We start from the raw sequence: 22,303 nt of genomic DNA on the forward strand, positions 1-22,303 counted from the left end.
TTATATGCTGCACCACTTCACCCAGCTTGCATAGAGACATCCTAATGACCAGGCCACTTCTAGAAGAAATGATAGAACTTTGTGTCATATGGAAGAATAAAAAACATAATTCCTAACCTGGGAGATTAGATAAATGGTAGTTGGGAAGAATAGCCTAAATCAATGGGGCCAGCTGACTGGAACCTTCAAAACAACATCTTTAAAATGGAGGTAATAAATACAATTATTCATTTTGCTGAGAATGCTACCAAAATATACTGGAGATGTCAAATTAACATTTTTCTTTTCTTTTTGCAGTACTAGGGATCAAACCAAGGGCCAGGCAAACACTCTATCACTGAGCCACACTGCCAACCCTCAAATAAATGTTTGAAAATGGGGAAAGAAGTTGGACTGAGAATACACAGACATAGTAGGCAGCTATTTCGCATCACCTAATATGTTAAGTGACTAGTATTATGTAAACTTCCAAAGCCATACCCTGAGTTGTCCATCTTGCTTGCACCATGCTGTGGTTACCAATTCTTCCTTTCTGCTGACTCTTTCAGGAGAAGATGAGCTTGGAATATTTATCCTGGAAAAACAAAGAGTATCACCCAGATTTTCCAACTGAGGATTTCTTCCATATAATCTCTCATGCAATGAACCAACCTTTCTTTCTTTCTTTCTTTCTTTCTTTCTTTCTCTCTCTCTCTCTCTCTCTCTCTCTCTCTCTCTCTCTCTCTCTCTTTCTTTCTTTCTTTCTTTCTGAGCCACATCCCTAGCCTATATATATATATATATTTTTTTTTATATATATATATTTTTATATATATATATATATATATATATTTTTTTTCCACACAGGGTCTCACAAAGTTGCTTTGGGCCTTGCTAAATTTTCTGAGCCAGGCCTTGAACTTGAATCCTCCAGTCTCAACCTACTGAGTTCCTGGGATTCCAGATGTGAACCACTGTACCTGACACAACTAATATTTCTTGAATATACACTATGTGCCTAGTGTTAGGAGAATGATGTGAAGTAAAAATGGAAATATCCTTTCCATTCATGGATCTCAAGGACTAGTAGAGAAAACTGGCATTGATCAATAAATCACTAAAACAACTAAGTAATTTTAAATTATCATTGAAAGAAAGAAATAGCATGCTATGAAAGCAGTAATAGGGGTACCAAAACAAGTTCAAAGGTTAGGGAAGGTTTCTGAAAATTTTTCCTTTTTTTTCCTTCTTCCACACACACCTCCCCCAAGCCTCATCATTAAACTTCACACAAGAAAAGGTAAAACAGTTTTATTCAAGAGAAATCCAAGACTGAGTACCTTTTCTCTATGCATTTGTAAACTTCCAACTTCCATGTGTCTAGTCCAGAATATCTTGTCAGTGACATTATCTGAATTGGAAACTGATACCAACCTTGGTAGGCAAGCAAGTGTAACTACTTGCATTTTGCTGTTGAAGAATATTTAATCTGAGAGTTTAGGTAACTTGCCTAAAATCATATAGCCAATAGTTAATGGTAGCACTGGGACTTGAACTCAGATCTCATAACAAGTAGACTGTTATTATGGTTTGAATATTGTTGAGTGTATCTTCCAGAAATTCATTTGCTAGGAGCATGGTATCCCCATGTAATGGTATTGAGGTGGTGGGGGTCTTTAAGAGATGATTAGATCATGGGGGCCCTTGATAGAGATTAATGTAGTTCTTGCAGAGCTTGGTTAGTTCCCACAAGAGTTGATTGTTATAAAAGAGTGAGCCTGGCCCCTCCGCATTCTTTTGCTTCTTCTCTCACTATGTGGTCACTCTCAGATGTGCCCCTATCATGAGATGCCATTCACCGTGTTATGGCGCAGCCAGAATAACCTCTGGCATGGCTGTCAGATCTTGGTTGTTTTTCATTTATCAAGTACCCAGCCTCAGGCATTTTGTTATAGCAATACAAAACAATTAATCAATGGTGCAATCAGGAGCCACTGAAGCCACTGGAAAGCAGCATGACCTAGTTTAGGTTTTAGTCAATCATTTTCTGGATAATAGGACAGAAAGTGTTGGTTATCAAAGTATTGTCTGGGATTATCTATGGAGTCAGAATTTCTTGGGTAGGGGCTCAGGAATCTGGTAATCAGCTGGGTTTGGGAACTTTTTTTTTTCTGATTTCAGTGCAATAAAAAGAGAAGCACTGTATTAAAGAAGGCAGTGGTACAGCCAGTTAAGGTAACTACACTGGTGGTTGCAGTAATCAGGTTAAAGGGGATGAGTTGCAGAGAGAAAGGAATGTACATTTGGGTCAATTAAATGGCATGGACAGAATTTTCTACTCTACCCTTCCATAGATAGGGAAGTGGAATTAGATCTCTACCTGGCTCCCATGGTTCCAGAGTCTTTGGGCTTTACTGTACATAGTTGCTTATTTACATATCTTGATTTTAACTATTTTGTATTTATTTTTCTTAGCACTTATCTTGCAAATTTCCATCTTATCTCTAACTGCCTCAAGTCTTGTAGTTCTCTTTTGTTTTCATAAAGTGTAGGAGAGAAATAAGGAATAGCCAGGTAAAGTCTTAAAAGTTTTAAAACATTTCTTTCTTTTGGACTGGGCACATAGGGGGAAAAGAATTAGATTTTATTAGACAAGCACAGACTGAAGAGAGAAAACAGCAGGCCTTGGGGAAATGCACTAGATCTCTGGTTCCTTGAACCCTAGGAGACCTTTGGGAAACCCAAACACAATAATTTCAGAAGCCCAGGGGGTGACCCCATTTCCTCTGCAAGGTTATTACTGGGTGTCAGGAGCAGTTCAGGAATTCAGGAAACTATAAAGAAACCACAACAGCTTCAACAACGGCCTCCTCAAACGTCAATATCAACAACCTCAATAATGAAATTGATTAAAGTTCATCTCCCTCCACCCACAACCAGAGATCCAAAGCTCGGAGGCAGAAGGGACTACAGGAACTCTTCATTGCCCAACCTAGTTCTTCCTCATCCCCCGCCTATTTTCCCCATTATCTCAAGGATCCTGGAAACTGCCTCCCCCATCTCTGGGTGAGGGCACCATGGCCAAGGACACCTCCACTTTATTCTCACTGCCAAGAAGGTTAAGATTAAAGCAAGCTGAGTCAAAGGTTACGGCCGGCAGGGCTGAGTTCTCTGAGAGGCCGTGGAGGATGAGCCAAGCAGGTGCAGTGGAAGTGATGATGGAGAAAAGGGTGGCAAAGTGGGCGGGGCCAGGGCTCACAAGAGCCTCGCGGAGCAAGGCCGGCGCCTAGGGGCGGGGCCCTCAGGGATGATGGATGCAGGGAAGGGTGCGGCCCAGAGGCGGGACCAGGGTGTATCTCGGCCAAGATTGGATAACGGCTGAGCGCGGGGAGGAGGCCGAGCACAGTCAGGCCCGCAGTTCAGCAATTCGCGTTATATACGACGGCGGCGGCGGCGGCGGCGGCGGCGAGAGCCGGCTGGACTGTAGCTCCCACCCGGTTCCGAGCCCCTCCTGCCTCTCCCAGGAATTTTCTTTCTGTCCTGGCTGCGTTCTGTCCCTCTCTGAGGTTCATTTTGTCCTCGGCCCCGCAGTCTCTTTATCAGCCCTCCAAGCCCTGGACCTGGACGCCTGCAGAACCAAATGGTCACAGCTATGAATGTTTCGCACGAAATGGAGCAACTGTTCCAGCCCTATAACTTCGAGACGTTCCAGGATTTAAGACCCTTTTTAGAAGAATACTGGTGAGACCTGGGAATGGGGAAGGGCCAGATGTGTGTGTGTGCGGTGGGCAGACCCTACTGTTTGGTCCCGGCGAGGGTCCGGGCGAGGGGTAGGCTGAAGGCCAGCAATGATTTTCTTAAAGAGCAAAGTTATAGGATCCCTCATACTAGCTCCAACCCATCGTTGTCCAAGATGCAGGTAGTGTGGCACCTCGAAGAGATAAGAGCTAGAAGAAAGGATGCAGAAATGAGTATGGGGAGCAGGGTGTGGGAGGAGACAGAAGCCAAAGAAAGAGTGTAGAGAGAACGGGTAGTTGAAGAATGAGGTTGATTAGAACCCCTCCAACCTGCTCTACTTAATTATCATGCTCCCTAAAAGCCCCATCATCTTTTCTGTGGAGACTGAAGCAAAACCAGGGAGTTCTTCCAAGCTTTCCCCGGGCTCTCTGGCTTAGCCCTAAAGCTACCCCAGAGGTGTCTTTGGGCTGACTTTGTGCTCAAGCCAATTTGCCACAAACCAACCAATGCAGAAGCTATTGCCACATTCTTACACCACAGCCCTGGGTCATGGGCCAATGGTCATCAGTCTCCAGCCTAATAAAGAATGCAATAATCACCTTGGATATAGTCTCTACCCTGTGTTATAATTAACATGGTTAGGAGAGGACCTCCCTCCCACCACCTTTACAAATAAGAAAACCAAAATATCACATGGCTAGTAAGTGGCAGAGTTGGAACTCTAATCTAGACATTAACCTGGAGAGATGAGTGGGCATTTCTCTGACCAACAGCCACCTTTTAGCCCATCTCTGCCTTCTGCCTGCCAGGACAACCTCATTCTTCATAGTTCTGATATACCTGCTGCTCATTGTTGTGGGGCAGAACTACATGAAGGATCGGAAAGGCTTCAACCTGCAGGGACCTCTCATCCTCTGGTCCTTCTGCCTTGCAATCTTCAGGTAAGGTAGTCCCTCCTCCTACCTAGTATTTAGACCTCCATTTCATCCCTTAAAACTTTCCAGAAACTCAGTTTTATTGACTCCCAACTTTTACCTTCTTCTATATGCCCTCTTTTCCTTCTTTTCTAGACCCCAACCTGGCAATTTCTGCTCCATCCCTTTTGCACTCATGGAATCTGTACTTCCAAATCTCTCTAGCCTTAGCAGGGCATAGTGACACATGCCTGTAATCCCAAAGATTTAGGAGGCAGAGGCAGAAGAATCACATGTTCAAAGCCAGCCTTGGCAACTTATTGAGGCCCTAAGCAACTTAGCGAAATCTTCTCTCAAGATGAAAAATAAAAAGGTCTGGGATGTACCTCAGTGGCTAAGCACCCCTCAGTTCAATTACCTGTACCAAAAAAAAATTTGTACCAAAAATATTTCTCCAGCCTCTAATACTGTCAGCAACTAACACCCTCTTCCAATACTGTCCCAGTCCTTCCTTCCCATGTTTTCTTCCCCTAAATCCTTTGATTTTCCCCAAACTGCTACTCACTTCTTAGGCTTCCACCCCATCCCAAGAACACTAACTCTACTTTCAGTCTCAGCTCCCTTCACATTCCCTGGTATTTTCCAACCCTCATTTCCTGTGGAATACTGGATGAATCTATCAAATTGGCTCCAGGATCTCAGAATCTGTGATCTATTCCCCCTGCAAGGGTAAGGAGGTGATGGAGCACAAGACTTAGTGACCTTGTCAAGCTAGGGGAAAGGGTGGATTGATGCCTTACACTCTCTTTCTCTGTTCCATTTCAGTATCCTGGGGGCAGTGAGAACATGGGGCTTTATGGGGACTGTGCTACTTAGGGGGGGCCTGAAGCAAACTATGTGCTTCACCAGCTACGCTGAAAATGCCACAATCAGATTCTGGTCCTGTGTCTTTCTTCTCAGCAAGATCATTGAACTTGGTGAGTGACAAGACTTTGTCTCTCTGGTGCCCAGTGAATCGCACCCTTCCTCAGAGCCCTCCCCTCACTCATCATATGGAGAATACCTTCCCCACCCCTAGGTCCTAACAACACATGTTACCTAAGCCCTTCTTCAGGTTCTCTGCCACGAAAACTCCTCCCCACCCTGAGAATTCCTCCTGGGCCCCTACACCCAATGTAGAGGATGGTCCCAGCACTGGAAGGTTTGCCAGCTATGACTTCTTATCTCCCAGGAGACACAGCCTTCATCATCCTGCGCAAGCGACCACTCATCTTTGTGCACTGGTACCACCACAGCACAGTGCTACTATTCACAAGCTTTGTATACAAGAACAAAGTACCTTCAGGTGGTTGGTTCATGACCATGAACTTCGGTGTACATGCCATTATGTACACTTATTACACTCTGAAGGCTGCCAAAGTGAAGTGCCCCAGGATGCTTTCAATGCTCATCACCAGCCTGCAGATCCTGCAGATGTTTATAGGAGCCATCATTGGCATCCTGCCTTTCATCTGGAGGCAGGAACAAGGGTGCTACATCACAGTGGAAGAATTCGCCTGGTCCTTTGTCTTGTATGCCACCTATTTCATCATCTTTGCCCACTTCTTCCGACAAACCTACTTCAGGCCCAAGGTCAAAGCCATGGCCAAAAGTCAGTGAAAGATTGGAGAGAAAGTGCCTCAGATTTCCTCTTCCAAAAGGGCACTAAGGGGCTGGGCTTAGGTTTGGGAGAATGATTAGGGAGATTTCCCTGCATTATTTCCCCATGGGAAATGTGCTGCCAAGGTGGCAGGAAGTTATCACAGACAAGAGGTGTCACCCCTGGGGTAAGGGTGTGGTCTAGTACTTTAATGAATGAGTGAAGGCCAAGGAGGCCCTGGGAAGGCACTAGGACTGGATGGGCTCCCAGAGCTGAGTTATTTATATTTCTATCCAGAAATCTTTCTCCTTTTTGTTCTATTTTTAAATTAAGCCTGCAAACCAGATGGAAGATGGAGCTTAGGGATTTGGAGGAAGAAGTGGGCTCCTGTGATGGGAGAAGGCTGCTGGTAATACGGTGATCTGCAGGTGGGAGGCTTGAGGGGTGTGAGGAAGGATGAGGCACACACACAGACAATAACAATCCTAGGCCTGTAGGCACTTAATAAATGTCTGTTACAGACCATAATTTTATTGCTGTTAGAGGCTCAAGCCCCTCTTAGGAACAGTGAAAAACGGGTGCAGAAAGGCGGAGTAACGTTATCTCAAAGTCTTAAGCTTCCTAAGTTGCAGAATTGACCCTTGCAAACTTTGGAAAGACCTACCAGCTGTTCTCCCTGAGACCACGAGGTGGCGCCGCAGCACCAGCTTTGACCGATGCCAGCGAAGTAGCTGGTTCAACTCCACACACGCGTGCACACCTTTGCTCCAGGAGTCCTGGTTTCCCCACTCTTTAGGGGAGTGAATGGGACTGAAGCCCCAGAAGCCTGGACCTTCACCTCCTTCCTCTGCATCCAGATTTCTTTTAGACAATGGGGGAGGTTGAAGGGATGAGGGCTCAACCGCAACTCTGAATCATCAGGCCTTTGACAGTCCGCGCACATTTATTTCATTTATCTTTGAAAACGGAGTAGAGGGAGTCTGGAGAAGGCGGGATGGGCCAAGGGTGAGTTGGCCCAGGGGGGCTGGTCCCTATTCCAGGACTTAGTCCCAGGGTCGTGATCTGCCTGTAGGGCCCAGTTCACCCCTTAGAGCCGTGAAGGGGATGGAGTGCTCCTGAGCTATCCGCCTCCCAGCTGCCCGTGAACCCCTCTCAGACACTGGGGCGGGGGCAAACCAGTCTAGACGACCCCAGTCCGGGGAAGCTGTGAATTATTGACCCCGCCCAAAGGGATGATCCACCCGCCCGTCGCTCATACAGGCCGTTCCACGGCGTACTGGCACGGACTGAGGTTGGCAGCCGGGGGTGGCCCGGGCACAGCGGGGTAGCTGAAAGAAGCGTGTTGTTTGGCTTTGAGCCGCAGGCTGGCCAGGCTCGAGTTACACGGGTCCCGATATACGTAGGGAGAAGAGGCGGCTGCAGCCGCGGCTGCTGCGGCCGAGGCGTAAGGACAGGACACTGCCCCAGAGGACACGGCCCCCGGAGCCAGCCCGGGAGGGGCCCCGCCCAGGCCCTGTAGGGCCCCGGGGCCTGGTACAGTGCCCGGGGCAGCTGCGGCTGAGGGCACCATGGAGGCGGCGATGGAGCTGGGTGGCGAGAAAACGGGCTGCGATGCCAGAGGCCCCACGTTGACAGAGTTGAAGGCGAACGGGAAGGTCTTGGCGGCGAGCGGCGGGGCGAGCGCCTTGGGTGGCCAGTTGCCATAGGAGTAGCCGGGGTACACTTCCTCATAGGGTGGCACCAACCCCCCCAGCGGCGCTGCGAAGCCGCCCTTGCACAGCTCTGCCTGCTGGCTGCGCTCGCGCTTCCGCCACTTGGCGCGTCGGTTCTTGAACCACACCTGCGGGCGTGGGAGAAAAGCTATTAGGATTCAGGGTGGGATGGGGCTGGGGGCCAGCCAAGTGGTTGATAAGTGGAGCACCCAGGAGGGGATTGAGGTCCCAGCCCGAGCCGTGCGGAGGATAAACGAAAGGTGGCTGGGGACAGGTTGAAAGCGCACAGGGCCAGGCACCCGAGAACAGAAACTGTGGGTGGTAGAACAGAGTCAGCAGCCTCAGGGTCTGGGGGGACAGTAAGATGGATCAAAGATGGGTAAGGAAAGAAACAAAGAGATCGGGTCGGGGAAGAAGCAACACGCGCTCGCCAGTGGTAGAGAACGGTAAAAGCAGAGACTGAAGGTTGGAGGGCAGGAATGGGGGTGTCCCGATTCCGAACACGGGGTGTCGGGTGTTGGCCTCGAGGTGGAGCAGGCAGGGCTTCAGAACCACAGCTGCGGAGGGGATTGGAGGAGGGAGGCCCAGGCTAGTGAGGGTTGAGGGTCAGGTAGGCAGTACCCGCACGCGGGCCTCGGTGAGGTTGGTCCACACTGCGATCTCTTCGCGCGTGCTCATGTCAGGGTAGCGGTTCCTCTGGAAGGTCGCTTCCAGCTCCTGCAGCTGCTGGCTGGTGAAATGCGTGCGCTGCCGTCGCTGCTTCTTCTTCAGCGAGCCGTCCTCGGGAGAGCCACTGGGCAGCGAGACAGAGGCCTTCTCCGAGTCTGGAGATGGCGGGGGAGAGTAAGGTCAAAGGGCGTCCAGGCCTGAGAGAATTGTAGGGTTTTGGAACCTCCTCAACCGCCCGCTTGCTCCCACCCAGGCGGCCACGCAGGGTCACACCCGATTAGAAGCTGAGTTGTTATGTCCTACATCCCCAGGAGGAGGCGTGCTCACCGCTGTGCTCTTGGCCTTTGCAGCCGTGTTCTGGGAGCGAAGGATGGGGAGTGCCGGCGTCTGACAGCGACAGGGCAGGGCTCCGGGCCTCTGCCTCGCTGAGCAGCCCGAACTCCATGGAGCCAGGGCTCTGGAGGGAAGAGAAAGCACACATCAAGTTAATGGGAATAAAATCATGGGATAAGCCGGTTCCTTGTAGGGTTCCCCACAAATTTCCTGGCCCTTTCTTGGTCACTGACAAAGAGCTACCCCTGACTAGTGTGCCTAGGATAGAAAAGGGAGACAGGGCCCAAGGAGAAAAGGGTGTATACTGAGAGGTTTTATGCACACATATACACTATACTTTGTTAACTGATGAGCACATAGAAGTGTGCCTGGTGCACATTTGTTGTTCAATATTTATATTCAAAATGCATGCTGTGACACACCACATCCCCTATACTGCATCCCTCCAAAAGTCACTTTCTTCTCACCTGAATGTTCCTTATCCCCATATGGTCAAACATGTCCCTCAGCCAATCACACTTGAGGAACAACCTGAACCTCTGTTATTCATCTTCCTTAGGACAGATGTTATTTTGAACCAGGTATGATATTTCATCCTTAAGAATAATCACTGCTATCACTTATTTTGTCTCTCCTCTCACAAGAATACATCAAGATTAAGTAGCTAATATAGTTGAGTATCCCTTATCCTGAATGCTTGGGACTAGAGGTGTTTCAGATTTCAGAGTTTTGTTTTTGGACTTTGGAATATATTTTTTTTAAAAGAGAGAGAGAGAGAGAGAGAGAGAGAGAGAGAGAGAGAGAATTTTTTAATATTTATTTTTTAGTTTTCAGCGGACACAACATCTTTGTTTGTATGTGGTGCTGAGGATCGAACCTGGGCGGCACGCATGCCAGCAAGCGCACTACTGCTTGAGCCACATCCCCAGCCCTGACTTTGGAATATTTGCTTAGATATATCAGTTGAGCATATCCTTATCCAAAAAATCAGAAATCTAAAATGTACCATAATTTCAGAGCACTTTAGATTTTAAAATTTTTAAATTAGGGATGCTCAACCCCTGTCATCCTTTTTCCAGATGAGGAAGCTGAAACCTGAAGTAACTTAAAGGTCAAAGAGCTTGTAAGCAGTAGAATTAGGATCTGAACCAGGTCTGTGGGATTCCTGAACTAATACTTTTTCTTCATTTGCTTTTTAAAATTGTGTTCTTTGGGGCCCTTGGGGATTCAGCTAGAACTCCATCCTGGCCATGCTTGTGTCAGCTTCAACTAGGGAAGCTCTGCTTTTGTCTGTTTCATTTATAATTTCTGAAGAGATTTAATTTGGATAAAGGGTTCCAAGATCAAACAGGACTCTTGGGCCCTGTCTACTCTTTTGCATGCTCAAACACATCTCACATACCACTAATCATACTTCTATTTCATGCTTAGCTTTTACCAAGCCCACTCCAAGGAGTACACATGGTTTCCTTAAGACCCCCTTCTTGTTGGCATTTCCTATCCCAAATCTAACCTGATAGTGCCCAGGAACCTGCCTCTCCAAGTTTCCCTTGCAGGGTCCCTTTCTTGCTGGCTCTTCTGGGACCCTTATAATGGGAAAGGGGCACTAATAGGGCTCAAGAATCTGGATGCTTCTTAGAGGAGAACAGAAGGAATCTAAGGACAGAAGGAAGAATGGAGTAGAGATATGGGTGGGTGGGAGGGGTCTTTCTGTCCCCAACACCATTAACAGAGGCTTCACGGGGTGACATTAAGAGGGTGGATTAGCCCAGATTGAGAAGTGTCACTTGGTTCTGAATTTATTAGGAGCCTTTCTCAAGGAGGTACAGATGGGCAGCAGCCTGTATTTGCACATGCTAATGCCCCTTCAACCAGCTCCAAGAATGCAACTGTGCCCCACCCAAGCCGGGGACAGAGGTCAAGGAAAGAGGTTGAGAAACAGTTCCTGTTCTTTCCACAGTCCGATGGGTCTAGACCTTGGACCTGTCACTGAAGTTGGAGAGGCAGAGCTAGAGGGAACCCAGGAAAGAAGGACAGATTCAGGACAGGAGTGGAGGTGTGTTCAGCTCACTTCACTTTCCAATTTTGAGGTCAGGAGCCAGAGGCTTGGAGCTGGAAAACTTGGGCCCAGCAATTCTCCATCGGAAGGGAGATGTCCTTGGGAAGGATCTATGGCGACGCTGATCAGTAGCTTTTCCCAAATAGCTGGGAAGATGAGAGAAAAAGGCTTAGAACTAAGAGCTGTAAAAGGGGTGCTCTGAAGTCTGCTCTTTCTTCAGACCCAAGATGATCTTGAAATGCAAACCATGTCCCTCATTTTTCCAGGAGTTATGGAATAACAAGGCTGGGGAAAGAGGAAAAGTGGGTTTTACCTGTAGATAAAACTAAGTTCCATCACTGCCATTCATTCTTTCATTTTACTTTAGCTCCAGACTTCTAGTTTTCCAAACTCCCCTTCCCCCCAGCATTCCATACCTTGGTCTTGATTTCATCCTGTGTTTCAGCAGAGGGAGGTAGGGTGAGGAGGGATAAGGGCCAGAGTAAAAGATGAAGCTAAGAAAGCAGAGTTCAGGCTGTGTTTTCTCAGAGACAGACAGACACATGTGCAGACACACACAGGCCCCCACTCAGACATAATAAGCACTTGGACTTGGAGAGAGGGGCACACAGACACACTCTCCCACACATGTGCTCCCACATTCAGGCAGATACACAAAGTCATACAGTCTCCTCTCTCTGTGACAGGGACAGCTGCCTGGGCTGTTTTGGACCTAGTCATTACCCTTCCCCCTCTTCTCCCTGGCCCCTCTGAACCTCAGCTCTCAGTCCTAGGAGCTAAGGACTCTGTGTGGGGGAGGAGGAGGTCAAGGGGGCCAGGGAATGTTCTATCTTCAGTGGTTGCTGGGAAAAGCCTGCTTGGCTCAGTGGGGAGAAGGCATGAGAATGTAGGCGCTAGGCGGTGGTGATAGGGGACAAGAAGTATCCACGCCTTTCTTAAGAAGATAATTTGGTATAGGCCAAAGGAATTCGGTTTGGAGTTAAATGTCCTAAGTTCACATCCTTTCCCCAACGCACTACCTGTGTGTCCTTTACTTTTCTGGGCATACTTCTTCATCTCTAATATGGAGATCAAAATCCCTTCCCTACCTGTCTTCAGTATTGTTACAAGGTTCAAATAACACGTAAAAAAAATGGATAGAAATAAAATTCTGAGAATTGTTTTTCTCATTTTTTGAGCAAATGTTTATTTAGCACCTTCCAGGAGCTGAACGTTAAATTAGGAACTGAGGGTATAGTGAGGACTAAGAGCTCACCTTTGTCCCTGCCTTTACTTGAATGTTCACCTCCCCAGACTCTGTATCTTCCAGTGAAGAATTTCTCTGGTGAATAAAAAGGAGTATACTGCATTTCAGAGAGGGATGCAACACTGTCCTGAACATAGAAGGCCCAGACAATAATATAAGAACAGGAACAGTAACCCAAGTTGAAAGACACTTTGAAGAGCAGGGACTTGGGAAGAATGAAATCTTCAGGCTCTTGAATGGGTTATTAGGAGAGAGAGGGGGCAAGGCTGAGAAGGCCCTGACTGCGAAACTGCAGAGAGAAGAAAAGAACACTAAAGTCAGGTGGACAGTGAAGAGATGTAAGCGTGGGGGCATAGTCTCCTGCTGCCTCATGTCCAGGTATGCTGGTCAGGTAAAGGCTGGGGGTAACCAAGCTATGGTCTGAGCTGGAGACAGGCTGGTGGGAAATAAAGTTCCCCAAATTGCTGGCGGTCAAGAAGCTGGGGAGTTGGGTCTGAGGCCAGAAATATCACCTCACTCAGTGGATGGGAAGGGACCAGCAGTAGGTGTAGAAGCTGCAGGATTGGTTGATGCTGGTAGGAAACACCAGGAGAGGCCACAGAGTCAAGAGATAACAGTGGTGGCAAGTCCTGCTCTGAGGGGAAGCTGCTTCTGCAGCCACATCCAGCCTTTCTGATACATACTCCTGCAGAGCCCAAGTTCCATCAGTATGATTGTGGCAAGCCCAGACCCAGGGAGAATAGAGGTCCTGCAGGTGTGCTATGATTCTGAAGTACAGACTGAATTACAGGAGGTCTTTTGTGGGCTAGCAAGAAGAAAATATCCAGGATACACTAAGGTGGAAAACAAATCACAGGCCAGAGAAGCTATGGTGGGAAAGCCAGAGTTTCCAATAAAACAACACAATCTCATGGCAAAAAGGCATAGGGCCCCACCAAAGTCTGAAGCCAGAGAGGGTCAACCAAGGCATCAGTGAAGGAGCCAGTGATAAACTGCAATAATAACACCTGAGGCAGGAGGCAGAATGCAGAACTTAAATGGGGAAAAACCCCTTCTCTTGCAGGGATGGAATAGAGAGGAGGATACAAGACTAGTGATGCTGTGGTTCAGCTCAGCAAGCAGCAAACTGGGGAACTTAATATGAAACCATATTAAGTTGAGACTGAAGTGAGACACTTAAGTGGATGTAGGCTTCCATTCCTTAGAGAGGCTGAGCACTCAGACTCCACTCAAATGGGAGCGAATGGAGACACCTTGGCTCACAGCCTTAGAATGAAGCCTCACAACTCCGGGTGGAGGCAGCAATGATTTGATGCACTCATATTATCAAGGGGTGAAAGGAGAATCAGATAAATGATCCTACACCCTTCTCAGGGTCCCTCCCTTGCTTCTTTCCTTCCGCAAATGTTAGATGCTTAAAGGGATCCCCAAGAGTGGTAAGGCACAAACTAAATAGCCTACAATCTAGGGAGGCAAACTGTGCATGGAAAAATAGAGTGCACAGTTCTTACTCTAACACTGTGGGATATCAGAGAGATGAAAGCCCTTGTTAGGTGGTATCAAATGTCAGGGTCTCAGAGAATGTAGGGCTCAGAGAATGTAAGGCACACTGGCACATATCTGTAATCCCAGTTGCTCAGGAGGCTGAGGCAGGAGGATCACAAGTCAACCTCAGCAACTTAGTGAGCGCCTAAGAAACTTAGTGAGACCCTATCTCAAAATAAAAAATAAAAAGGTCTGGGGATATGGCTCAGTGGTTAAGTGCCCCTGGGTTTAATCCCTGGCATCAAAATAAAACAAAATAAAATAAATATAAAAAAAAAAGATCAAGTGAGAGTTGAGGCAGAGAAGGATCAGGACCTTCTAAAGAATACAGCAATGTCAGGAATAAGCTGACAGAGATTCAGAGGGAAACAGGGAACTTTGCTTGGTCAGATTCTCTCACTGAGAGATCAACAAAGAAAAATTGTACAGGTTGAGGGGTCCTCTGAAGAGGGACAAGGAGTTCATATTTGGTTCTAGGGATTCAATCTAAGAGTGTTTTACCACTGAACTACATCTCCAGCCCTTTATTTCTTTTTGAGATCAGGCATTGCTAGGTTGCTGAGGCTAGCCTTGAATTTGTGATCCTCCTGCCTCAGCCTCTGAGAGGCTGGGATTACAGGCAGGTGCCACCATGCCTGACTGCTATTTCATATTTGATATAGTCTAGACTATCCTATTTCCAACTTCTCCATCAAAAAGTTCCTAAGAACAGTAAACACACACACACACACACACACACAAAAAAAAAAAACTAGAGGCATGACCTGAAATGGCTATTACTGGTAAGAAATTTGTTTGCAATCTAACTTGATTTAAAAATTTTGAAGCAAATTTTGAGTTTAGGGGTGGGGTTGTGGCTTAGTGGTAGATCACTCACCTACCATGTGTGAGGCCCTGAGTTTGATCCTCAGCACCACGTAAAGATAAATAAATAAAGGCATTGTGTCCATTTACAACTAAAAAATATTTTTTAAAAAATTTTTGAGTTCTATTCCATGTTTTAGCCATGTTTACTTTAATATAAAAGTAAAGGACATACACCCTCAGTCTTTAAGCAATATAACCACACCAGGAAGATGGGCCCTGGACCCTGTTCAGCCTGCTGGATCATGCCCCCGCTCATTCCTGTACTACTGCCCCCTGCCCCAGTAGCATTGCTCTAAGCTTTGGGAGTCTCTTAAGGCTTGTAGGCAGGAAGTGACATAAAAATCAGCATTTTTGTGACCCTTGTTTGGTAATGATGAGCAGAATGGATGGGGCAGGGGAGAGATAGGAAAGCAGAAACTACAAACTGCAAGGTGTAAAGAAGGCCCTGGGGAAGGAAAATGGGAAAGGAGATATGGAGAGAGTTTTGCAAACCATTTAGAGCTCTCTTTCACTCTATTATCTTCTTTTATTTTTTCTCCCCATCACTCTTTTTATGGGCCCCTGTTGGTGACCATGGACACTCTAGTCCCCTCCTACCAAGCTCAGAACCTAATGGTTCCTTTAGATTAGCTGCCATACTCCCTCTCCCACATTCTAACAGGATTCTTTAGAGTGAATAGAGAAGAAAAGATTCCACCAGGCCCCATCCCTCTTTCACCATAACTCAGCTCCAGTTTGTCACCCTTGCCTTCCTGGACCTGGGTCCTAAGCCCATATTCATAATCTTGAGCAGGAGCTGGACACAAATAATGAGATTAGATATTTGACCTGATAGAGAGGTTAAACATTTCGGGAGCTTCCCAGATTGTTAGACAGGGGCAGGGTAATGACTGGTATTTAATGCTTAGGGGAGGTTACACATTCATCTTTAAGAATCTTCCTGTGGCTGAATTAGGGATATGATTAGGCTGCTCTAACAATCAAGAGCCCACCCTTCCAAAGATTCTGTGATTTACAAACCTATAGATTGGGCAGAATAATAGCAATAAGGCTTCTTCTGGTGCTCCTCCATTTGCAAAGGACTTTCCTACACATAATTTCATTTAACTCTCAAAACACCCCAAATGGTAGGAATGCCTGTCCCCACTTCATCTCAAAAAACTCAGGAAATCATCCATGGGTTACATAGAAAAAAGAGATTCAACCCCAGTTCTGCTCTTTGCATACATCACCCCCCTCTCCTGCAATCATTTGTGATTCTAACATGCACTGACTCTTCCAAGCCTTTGAAGCATTCCATTATTACTTCCTGCCTCTACCACCTCTTTGGAAATGAACTCTGGAAGTTGGCTTCCCACTGTGTGCTAAAGAACATTTTCTAGAAACTGGGATATAGTTCAGTTGGGAAAGTGCTTACCTAGCATGCACAAGATCCCAGGTTCAAGCCTGAGCATCACCATAAGAGAATGTTTTCTATTCATCCTAAACTTGCATCACTCCAGTTCTAAGAAGACCCTCTCATCTCAAGTTTCAGAATTTGGGGAGTAAACAATGCCTCTGCTTATCTAGCTCTTTCATTATGTTGTAGACTTCGATCCTGTCTCAACTTCCAGAGGCCTCAACTTTAACATTTCCTTTCTCTAGCAACCTTTGTCTCCCCATTCTGCCAAGTATCTTGAACCTTCTCTATGCCCATAACATTCTCCCTAAGGGCCAGAGACCAGACATGCACTTAGCTACATGGTTGTACGCAAGAGTGGAAGAAGATTCTATCTTTTGTTTCCAATCATCTTTGTTATAATGCCTTCTCTTTTTGGATTTTTTTTTTTTTTTTGCCAAAATCAGAATTTTGGACTGAGGTCTTCATGAAATCATTCATAGTGTCTTCCCTATTCCTTTCCCAACTCAGAGTCCTTCATTTCAGCTAGCTATAATTTCACTGATTTTTCAAAAGCAATAATAGGAGCAGAAGTTCCTAAAAACTATATATCAGGATGTGATGGTAGTGATTAGTTTGACTCCATATTTATTAAAAGAGGGCAAGTGACAAAAAAGGGTTGGAGGCAAAGTGCTAGCTGGTTTCTAAGCAAATTTAAAAACTGAGGAGTGCTAAACAAAAAGCCTTGCACTTGTCCTCATGAAAACTCAGTCCGCAGCTGGCTTGTCTTGCTTACTTAATAGATTTGAAGAGTTCTCTGTACTCTGTCCTTTCTAGTTTAACTGGGCTCTAGTTAGCGTTGGGGTCACTGTACAGGACCAGAGGAGTCAGGGCCCATCCCCATCCACAGGGAAAACAAATAGGGCAATTGGGGCATCTTTCCCAACCCGAGTTATAGGCTCCATATTAGACCTACATCTGGATCCTATGTTTCTTTCTCACCTTCTCTCAGCCATCAAGGTGGGTATTAGGACTGGTGGGGCTAAAGAAGAAAAAGGATAACTGGACCATAGGGTTTATTCTGTTAAGGGATTGCATTTCTCCCTTGTGGCATGGCATCTGCATCCTTTCAGAGAAGGACTCTTGAGTTAGCTAATACCCAGGCAAGGAGTCTGGGGTTGTATGGTTAGTTGTATTGGAATTAGGGGTTGACTCTGAGTTTGTTAGGAAATTGAGCTAACATAGCTTGTGCTGTGCTCCTCCTGTGCTCCTATGGCCCTTGTAGCTCATTCTTCATTTTTGTGGTCTGGATTCACTAGCAGTTCCATTATCAGCCTTTTTTCCCCTCAAATTTGAATTCTGGAAGTCCAGGGTGATGCTCTGATCTATTCTGAGATGGAGGAAGGATGCCTCCCAGTTTCACTCTGTCCCAAGGCTAGGCTGCATGCATCCTTTACACTCCCTGCTCTAGGCCCCACTGCCTGGAGAATCAGAAACAAGTTTGCAAAGTGTAAACTGGGATTTCAGGTGACCCACCGCAGCGGACTCCATCGCACACGTAGCAGCTGGGCAGGCGCTGCTGAGTAGATGGACATGCCACCCAGCCAGGGACATTCTGTCCACCACTGTCCGACAGAGTGCCTGCTCCGGAGAGACCCACTTCGCCACCCTGGACATTCTGTCCGCCTTGAGCTCCACGCGTCAAGGACATTCCGTCCGATTCTGAGGTGGCGCAGGGTCTGGGCCCATCTAGACCCCGACACCCCAAGCCCGACCCTCCACTCCTGCTGCTTGATTACTAGGACTTCCAGCCTTAGTCCTGCGGCTCTCAAAACCGCCACCTGACCCAGTCGCTGCCGGTCTCTCACAACACGGCTCTTATTCCAACTGCAGAGCAGCTGGGAAGAGAAGAGTGTGCGACCAGGCGCACCCCTGTTTCCAGTCCCAAAAGTCTGCCTGAGCCTGGGCTGAGGGGCGTCGGGCGCCGCCAATTGCTCGCATGTTGGGCGGCCGCCGGCGGCTTCCCAACTGGCCAAGGCCACTGCAACCCCTTTCACTCCCAGGCTGTCTTCCCTGTGCCCCTGGATTCCAGGGCGCTTTCTGGTAATGGTTTCCAGACTCCCTACTCCTTACTTTGCGGAGCCCCTGTCCTGGCTTCAAGTCTCCAGCTTCACTCCGGATCCCCTGAGTCTCCCACTGCTGTCCCTCTGGTCCTTACTCTTGAGTTTTCCTTTTCCCAAATCCTAGAACCTGGTCTACAATATGCCCTCCCAGTCTCGACCTGCTCCCCAGGTACTGTTGTTACACTACCCAGGTCCCATTTTAGGGGTCCGGGGATCTGCCAAGATTCCTTAAGCTCCTGTTCCCGCATACGGTTAAGAACTCACAGTGTGTCCCGCAGCACGCGCACTCCAGATAGCGGCGGTGGAGGTGACGGTCTGGAGGGCAGGCAGGGGCCAGGGGCCAGGCACCCAGCCGGGGTGGGGGCCGCCCCCTGCTACGGGGCAGCCGCTTGGCTCTGGCGCTCCCAGACTCGCGGAGGGAGTGAGCGAGCCTCAGCGTGGACTGCCACCCCCTGCCGAAGCCCATTCACTTTATGGCAGCACAGGGCGCCCCCAGCCCGCAGCCGCGAGCGGTGCGCCTCCCGACCCGCCCCTTTCCAGCTGCGCCGCCCGGGCTCCACCCTTTCCAGCTGTGAATCTTCAGGCCCCACCTTTAAGGGAGGGGTGCGTCCGGCGGGCCGCCAAGAATCCCGCCTCTCGACCAATCAGAAGAGCGACTCAACAACTAGGCCACGCCTCTCCCACGTGGCCGAGAGCTGTTCCATCTAGCAAGCTTTTGCGGAGCTCTGCGGGCTAAAGTAGTATGGTCTCCCTATCTTGGGGGAGCTAACCCTCGGCGCGGTAGGCCCCGCTGCTATCTGAAGCAAAGTGGAGTAGTGCCGGAGGAGAGGGCTACTGGGGTGCTAGGAGGAAAGGCGCAAGAACCCGCCTGGTCTCAGCGCTCAGACTTCCCTGCCGCTCAAGTTTCGCCCATTTTCCCACTTGTTGCTGTCCGTCTCTCCGCTCTTTTGTCTCCTTTACAATCCTCCCACGTCTCGCTTTTCTTTCCTCTTTGCCGCTTCACTCCTGTTGTTAGACCCTTTCCTCCCTCCTCTGCCACTTGGATAGGCTAACTTCTCTTCCTCTGTGACTTTTCTTCACATCTCTCTTTTCAGCTATCCGCCCTGCTCTCCCGGTTTTTAGATTCCCTCTTCTCCAAGGAAGGTGACTTCGTGGAAAAAGCAGGGTTTGGGATGAGACAAACCAAAGTGTTTTCCAGCCCTACCATTAACGGTATCCTCGTGGAGTGGCGTTGTACAAGTAACTATTATTGCTTCCCTAAAATCCCTAAAATAAAAATGCTCCTGCTGGCTCTTTGGGCTTGTGTTGGGTACTCTTCAAAGGCACAGGCCTTTCACCTCTCTCTTTGCATTTTAGTTTTGTTGGTGCTGTGCTTTCTCAGCTTTTGGAGGACTGGTGTCACCAAGGTGGTCCTAGATTCAGGCTTGGGCACAAGGTGTGGCCGTGGTACTTGTGGTTAGGAATTTGCAAGGGATATCCAAAGAACATGTGAAGTTAAGCTGGCTTGCTTATGTGCCTTAAGACTGGGATCAGTCCACACAATATGCTTCTAAGGCAAACCTGACCACTCTTCAATGGCTCCTGATTATCCTCAGGATAAAAATCAAGCTCTGTAGTCTGACAGTATATAATAGATTAATAGACCTTTAGGTCCTGACCTTGTCTTTTTTTTTTGGTACCTGGGATTGAACCCAGGGACACTTAACCAACCACTGAACCACATCTCCAGCCCTTTTTAATATTTTATTTAGAGACAGGATCTCTCTGAGTTGCTTAGGACCTCGCTAAGTTGCTGAGGCTGGCTTGAACTTGTGATCCTCTTGCCTCAATCTCAGGAGCTGCTAGGATTAGACGTGTGAGCCATTGCTCCCGCTGACCTTGTTTTTATTTCCAATCTCTGAGTAGTTTTCCTGCACATCCTGGCCTTTCCTGTAACCAGTCTTTATCTTGCCAACTTTTATTCATTATCCTAAGTTCCCCTCAGGCCTCATTCTCTCTGGGAACCCTTTTTTGAACTTTCAGATTAGCCAGATGTCCAGCTTCTTGCTCCCAGTGTATGCACAAGACTTCCTTGTGCATACACTGTTACCTCACCCACCATATTGAAGGGATTAGTTGATGTGTTGTCCTCTATAAGACAGATTTAGGAGATCAAGGTCTTCTGCATACTTCTGTTTCCAGGCATAACATAGAAACTCAATAAACATATCATACTGAAATCTAATAGGAAGATATTTTACCTGGTTAGTAGTTAGGAGGAGCTAGGGAATTATCATCCCTCTCGTTCTCATCTTTAATGCACAATCATATGTTTTATTGATAATGAATATCTGAAGGTATGTGGAAGCAGAGGTAGGAGAGTAGGGAATTTGGGCCATTTAGAGAATTTTCAGATTGGTTCTGAGACAGGCCCAGGAGGCCACGTTCCATTTTTCAAAAGAAGAGAAAAATGGCTCAAAAGAAAGAGATGCTAATGAGCTGTTTCCTCTTTCCCTGACTCCCTTTGGGTGAGAAAGGCAAGATCTTGAATTGGTCTCAGAGACAAGAACCCTAATGCAGGGAGCTGTTGAGGGGTTCTTTAGGTCAGATGTCAGGTATGATGGGTTCTTCAAATTAGAAGATCACAATACATGGATAGTATGTGAATGCCTGGTTTTGAGGCCACATTTCTGTAGGGTTAGGTATAGAGCTTCCCTGAACTTGAATTATCCATAAGTGGGAGGAAGTGTAGAGAGAGTTGGCATCTTTTTTTCACTGCCTCCCAGAAGCCTGTCCAAGACTGCAGGGACACCTAGGTTCTATTCAGCAAGCAGACTAGGAATTCCACCATTCAGTCTGCAAGAAGAAAACCCATCCTTTGTTCTCTTCCCATACTCACTCACTTCTAGACAATTCTAAATATCTTAGTAACCTCTGTCATCTTTTGTGGAGGGGCTGTGGCAGCTAGCCATGGCAGCAGAATGAAAAAATGGGTGGGCACCCAGCCCTCAGCCCTTTTAGCATTTCTAAGACTAACAGGAAAGGTAAACCTGTCAGTGGTGATGTGGACTAACCTGTGTGATTAGCTTTTTACCCTGTTTGATGAGGTGTGTCCATTGTTTGATATGAGAGAGCTCAGAGTTACAGCCAAATAGACTAAGGCATAAGAGGTAGCAAGGAGCAATGAAAAAGTGCTGGACTCGCGCTGGCTTGGCATGCGTGTGGCCCGGGTTCGATCCTCAGCACCACATACAAACAAAGATGTTGTGTCCGCCAAGAACTAAAAAAAAAAAAAAAAAAAAAAAAAAAAAAAAAATTAAAAAAATTAAAAAAAAAAGTGCTGGACTAGTGGGGGTAGTGAGGATACCTGGATTTGTCTCTCTTCCCTGCCATTAATTAGCTATGTGAACATGGGGCCAGTTTTCTACTCTGGGATTTATTTTCCTGCTCTGTAAGAGATATCCAGGGTTTCTGCCATCTCGCATTTTCTTTTTCTGGATGCTAAGAATGGGGCAGAAGACACAGAAACAGAGTTGGGACGGGACAGACACACCTATGAGAAGTCACAAGGAGCAGGCAGACGGGGAAGGTTGGGGGAGGGCAGAGTGTGGAAGAGGTCGCCGGACTGGTCTTAGGATGAAGGGACCCCAGACTGCTTCGAAAAGGAGTGATCACTCAACGAGGATAGTATTGGCTCCGATGACTTTCACAGGATGCGCCGGGGGAGTCAGGAGTGCCCGCTCAAGCTCTCAAAACGGGCCCCGCCTCCTTTCCAGCAAATCGTAACCTTCCTCCCCATAATGCCAAGCGGCCACTGCAAAACTGCGCGCTGCAACCGAACTCTACCTAACTCCACCTCTCCAACCGCCCAGAGAAATTCCCTATTTTTATTGGCTTTCATAATTGTCACTCAGAGTATCTTCGTATCCGTTGGTTGTCTCCTACCTACCCTTTTCTTTTCCTTATAATCTCGCCGCTTTAGGCACTACCCGCCTCCTGCAGCTAGTTTCTTTTCTTCGATTGGATAGCGGGAACGCCACTTCTCACTGTGCCAGACTATGATTGGCTGCAAACGGCAGGGCTCGCGCAGTTACCAGGCAGCGGGCTAGACTGAGGCTAGTT

The 22,303-nt window shown here is 47.5% G+C and overlaps 2 protein-coding genes across 3 annotated transcripts; one reads left to right on the forward strand and one right to left on the reverse strand.

Annotated features, from left to right (window-relative positions):
* Nucleotides 1-3,619: 3,619 nt before the first annotated feature.
* Elovl3 (ELOVL fatty acid elongase 3) lies at nucleotides 3,620-6,499 on the forward strand. The gene is made up of 4 exons (XM_026401181.2): nucleotides 3,620-3,720; nucleotides 4,527-4,658; nucleotides 5,457-5,608; nucleotides 5,863-6,499. The coding sequence occupies exons 1-4, from the start codon at nucleotides 3,620-3,622 to the stop codon at nucleotides 6,288-6,290; spliced, it is 813 nt and encodes a 270-aa protein (XP_026256966.1). The 3' UTR covers nucleotides 6,291-6,499.
* Nucleotides 6,500-6,811: 312 nt separating this feature from the next.
* On the reverse strand, nucleotides 6,812-18,727 carry Pitx3 (paired like homeodomain 3). 2 transcript variants are annotated; one of them, XM_026401134.2, is made up of 5 exons: nucleotides 18,467-18,727; nucleotides 11,056-11,189; nucleotides 8,979-9,108; nucleotides 8,604-8,806; nucleotides 6,812-8,110 (listed from the first exon to the last, which is right to left on the reverse strand). In XM_026401134.2, exons 1-5 carry the CDS (start codon nucleotides 18,666-18,668, stop codon nucleotides 7,523-7,525), a joined length of 1,257 nt encoding a protein of 418 aa, XP_026256919.1. In that variant the 5' UTR covers nucleotides 18,669-18,727; the 3' UTR covers nucleotides 6,812-7,522. The 2 variants fall into 2 exon arrangements, with proteins under 2 accessions (XP_026256919.1, XP_026256920.1); XM_026401135.2 differs by lacking the exon at nucleotides 11,056-11,189 and having other exon boundaries at nucleotides 18,467-18,537.
* Nucleotides 18,728-22,303: the final 3,576 nt, after the last annotated feature.

This window comes from Urocitellus parryii, chromosome 5, assembly GCF_045843805.1.
Source record: "Urocitellus parryii isolate mUroPar1 chromosome 5, mUroPar1.hap1, whole genome shotgun sequence".
In the NCBI taxonomy this organism is placed as follows: Eukaryota; Metazoa; Chordata; class Mammalia; order Rodentia; family Sciuridae; genus Urocitellus; species Urocitellus parryii.

Coding starts and splice junctions, on each gene's coding strand:
- Elovl3 (XM_026401181.2), top strand. CDS start 3,620: ATGGTCACAGCTATGAATGTTTCGCACGAAATGGAGCAACTGTTCCAG. Junction 3,721..4,526: donor CCCTTTTTAGAAGAATACTG/GTGAGACCTGGG, acceptor TCTGCCTGCCAG/GACAACCTCATTCTTCATAG. Junction 4,659..5,456: donor TTCTGCCTTGCAATCTTCAG/GTAAGGTAGTCC, acceptor GTTCCATTTCAG/TATCCTGGGGGCAGTGAGAA.
- Pitx3 (XM_026401134.2), bottom strand. CDS start 18,668: ATGGGCTTCGGCAGGGGGTGGCAGTCCACGCTGAGGCTCGCTCACTCC. Junction 9,109..11,055: donor CCTCAAAATTGGAAAGTGAA/GTGAGCTGAACA, acceptor TCTTCCCTCCAG/AGCCCTGGCTCCATGGAGTT. Junction 8,111..8,603: donor TCACCGAGGCCCGCGTGCGG/GTACTGCCTACC, acceptor CCACGCCCGCAG/GTGTGGTTCAAGAACCGACG.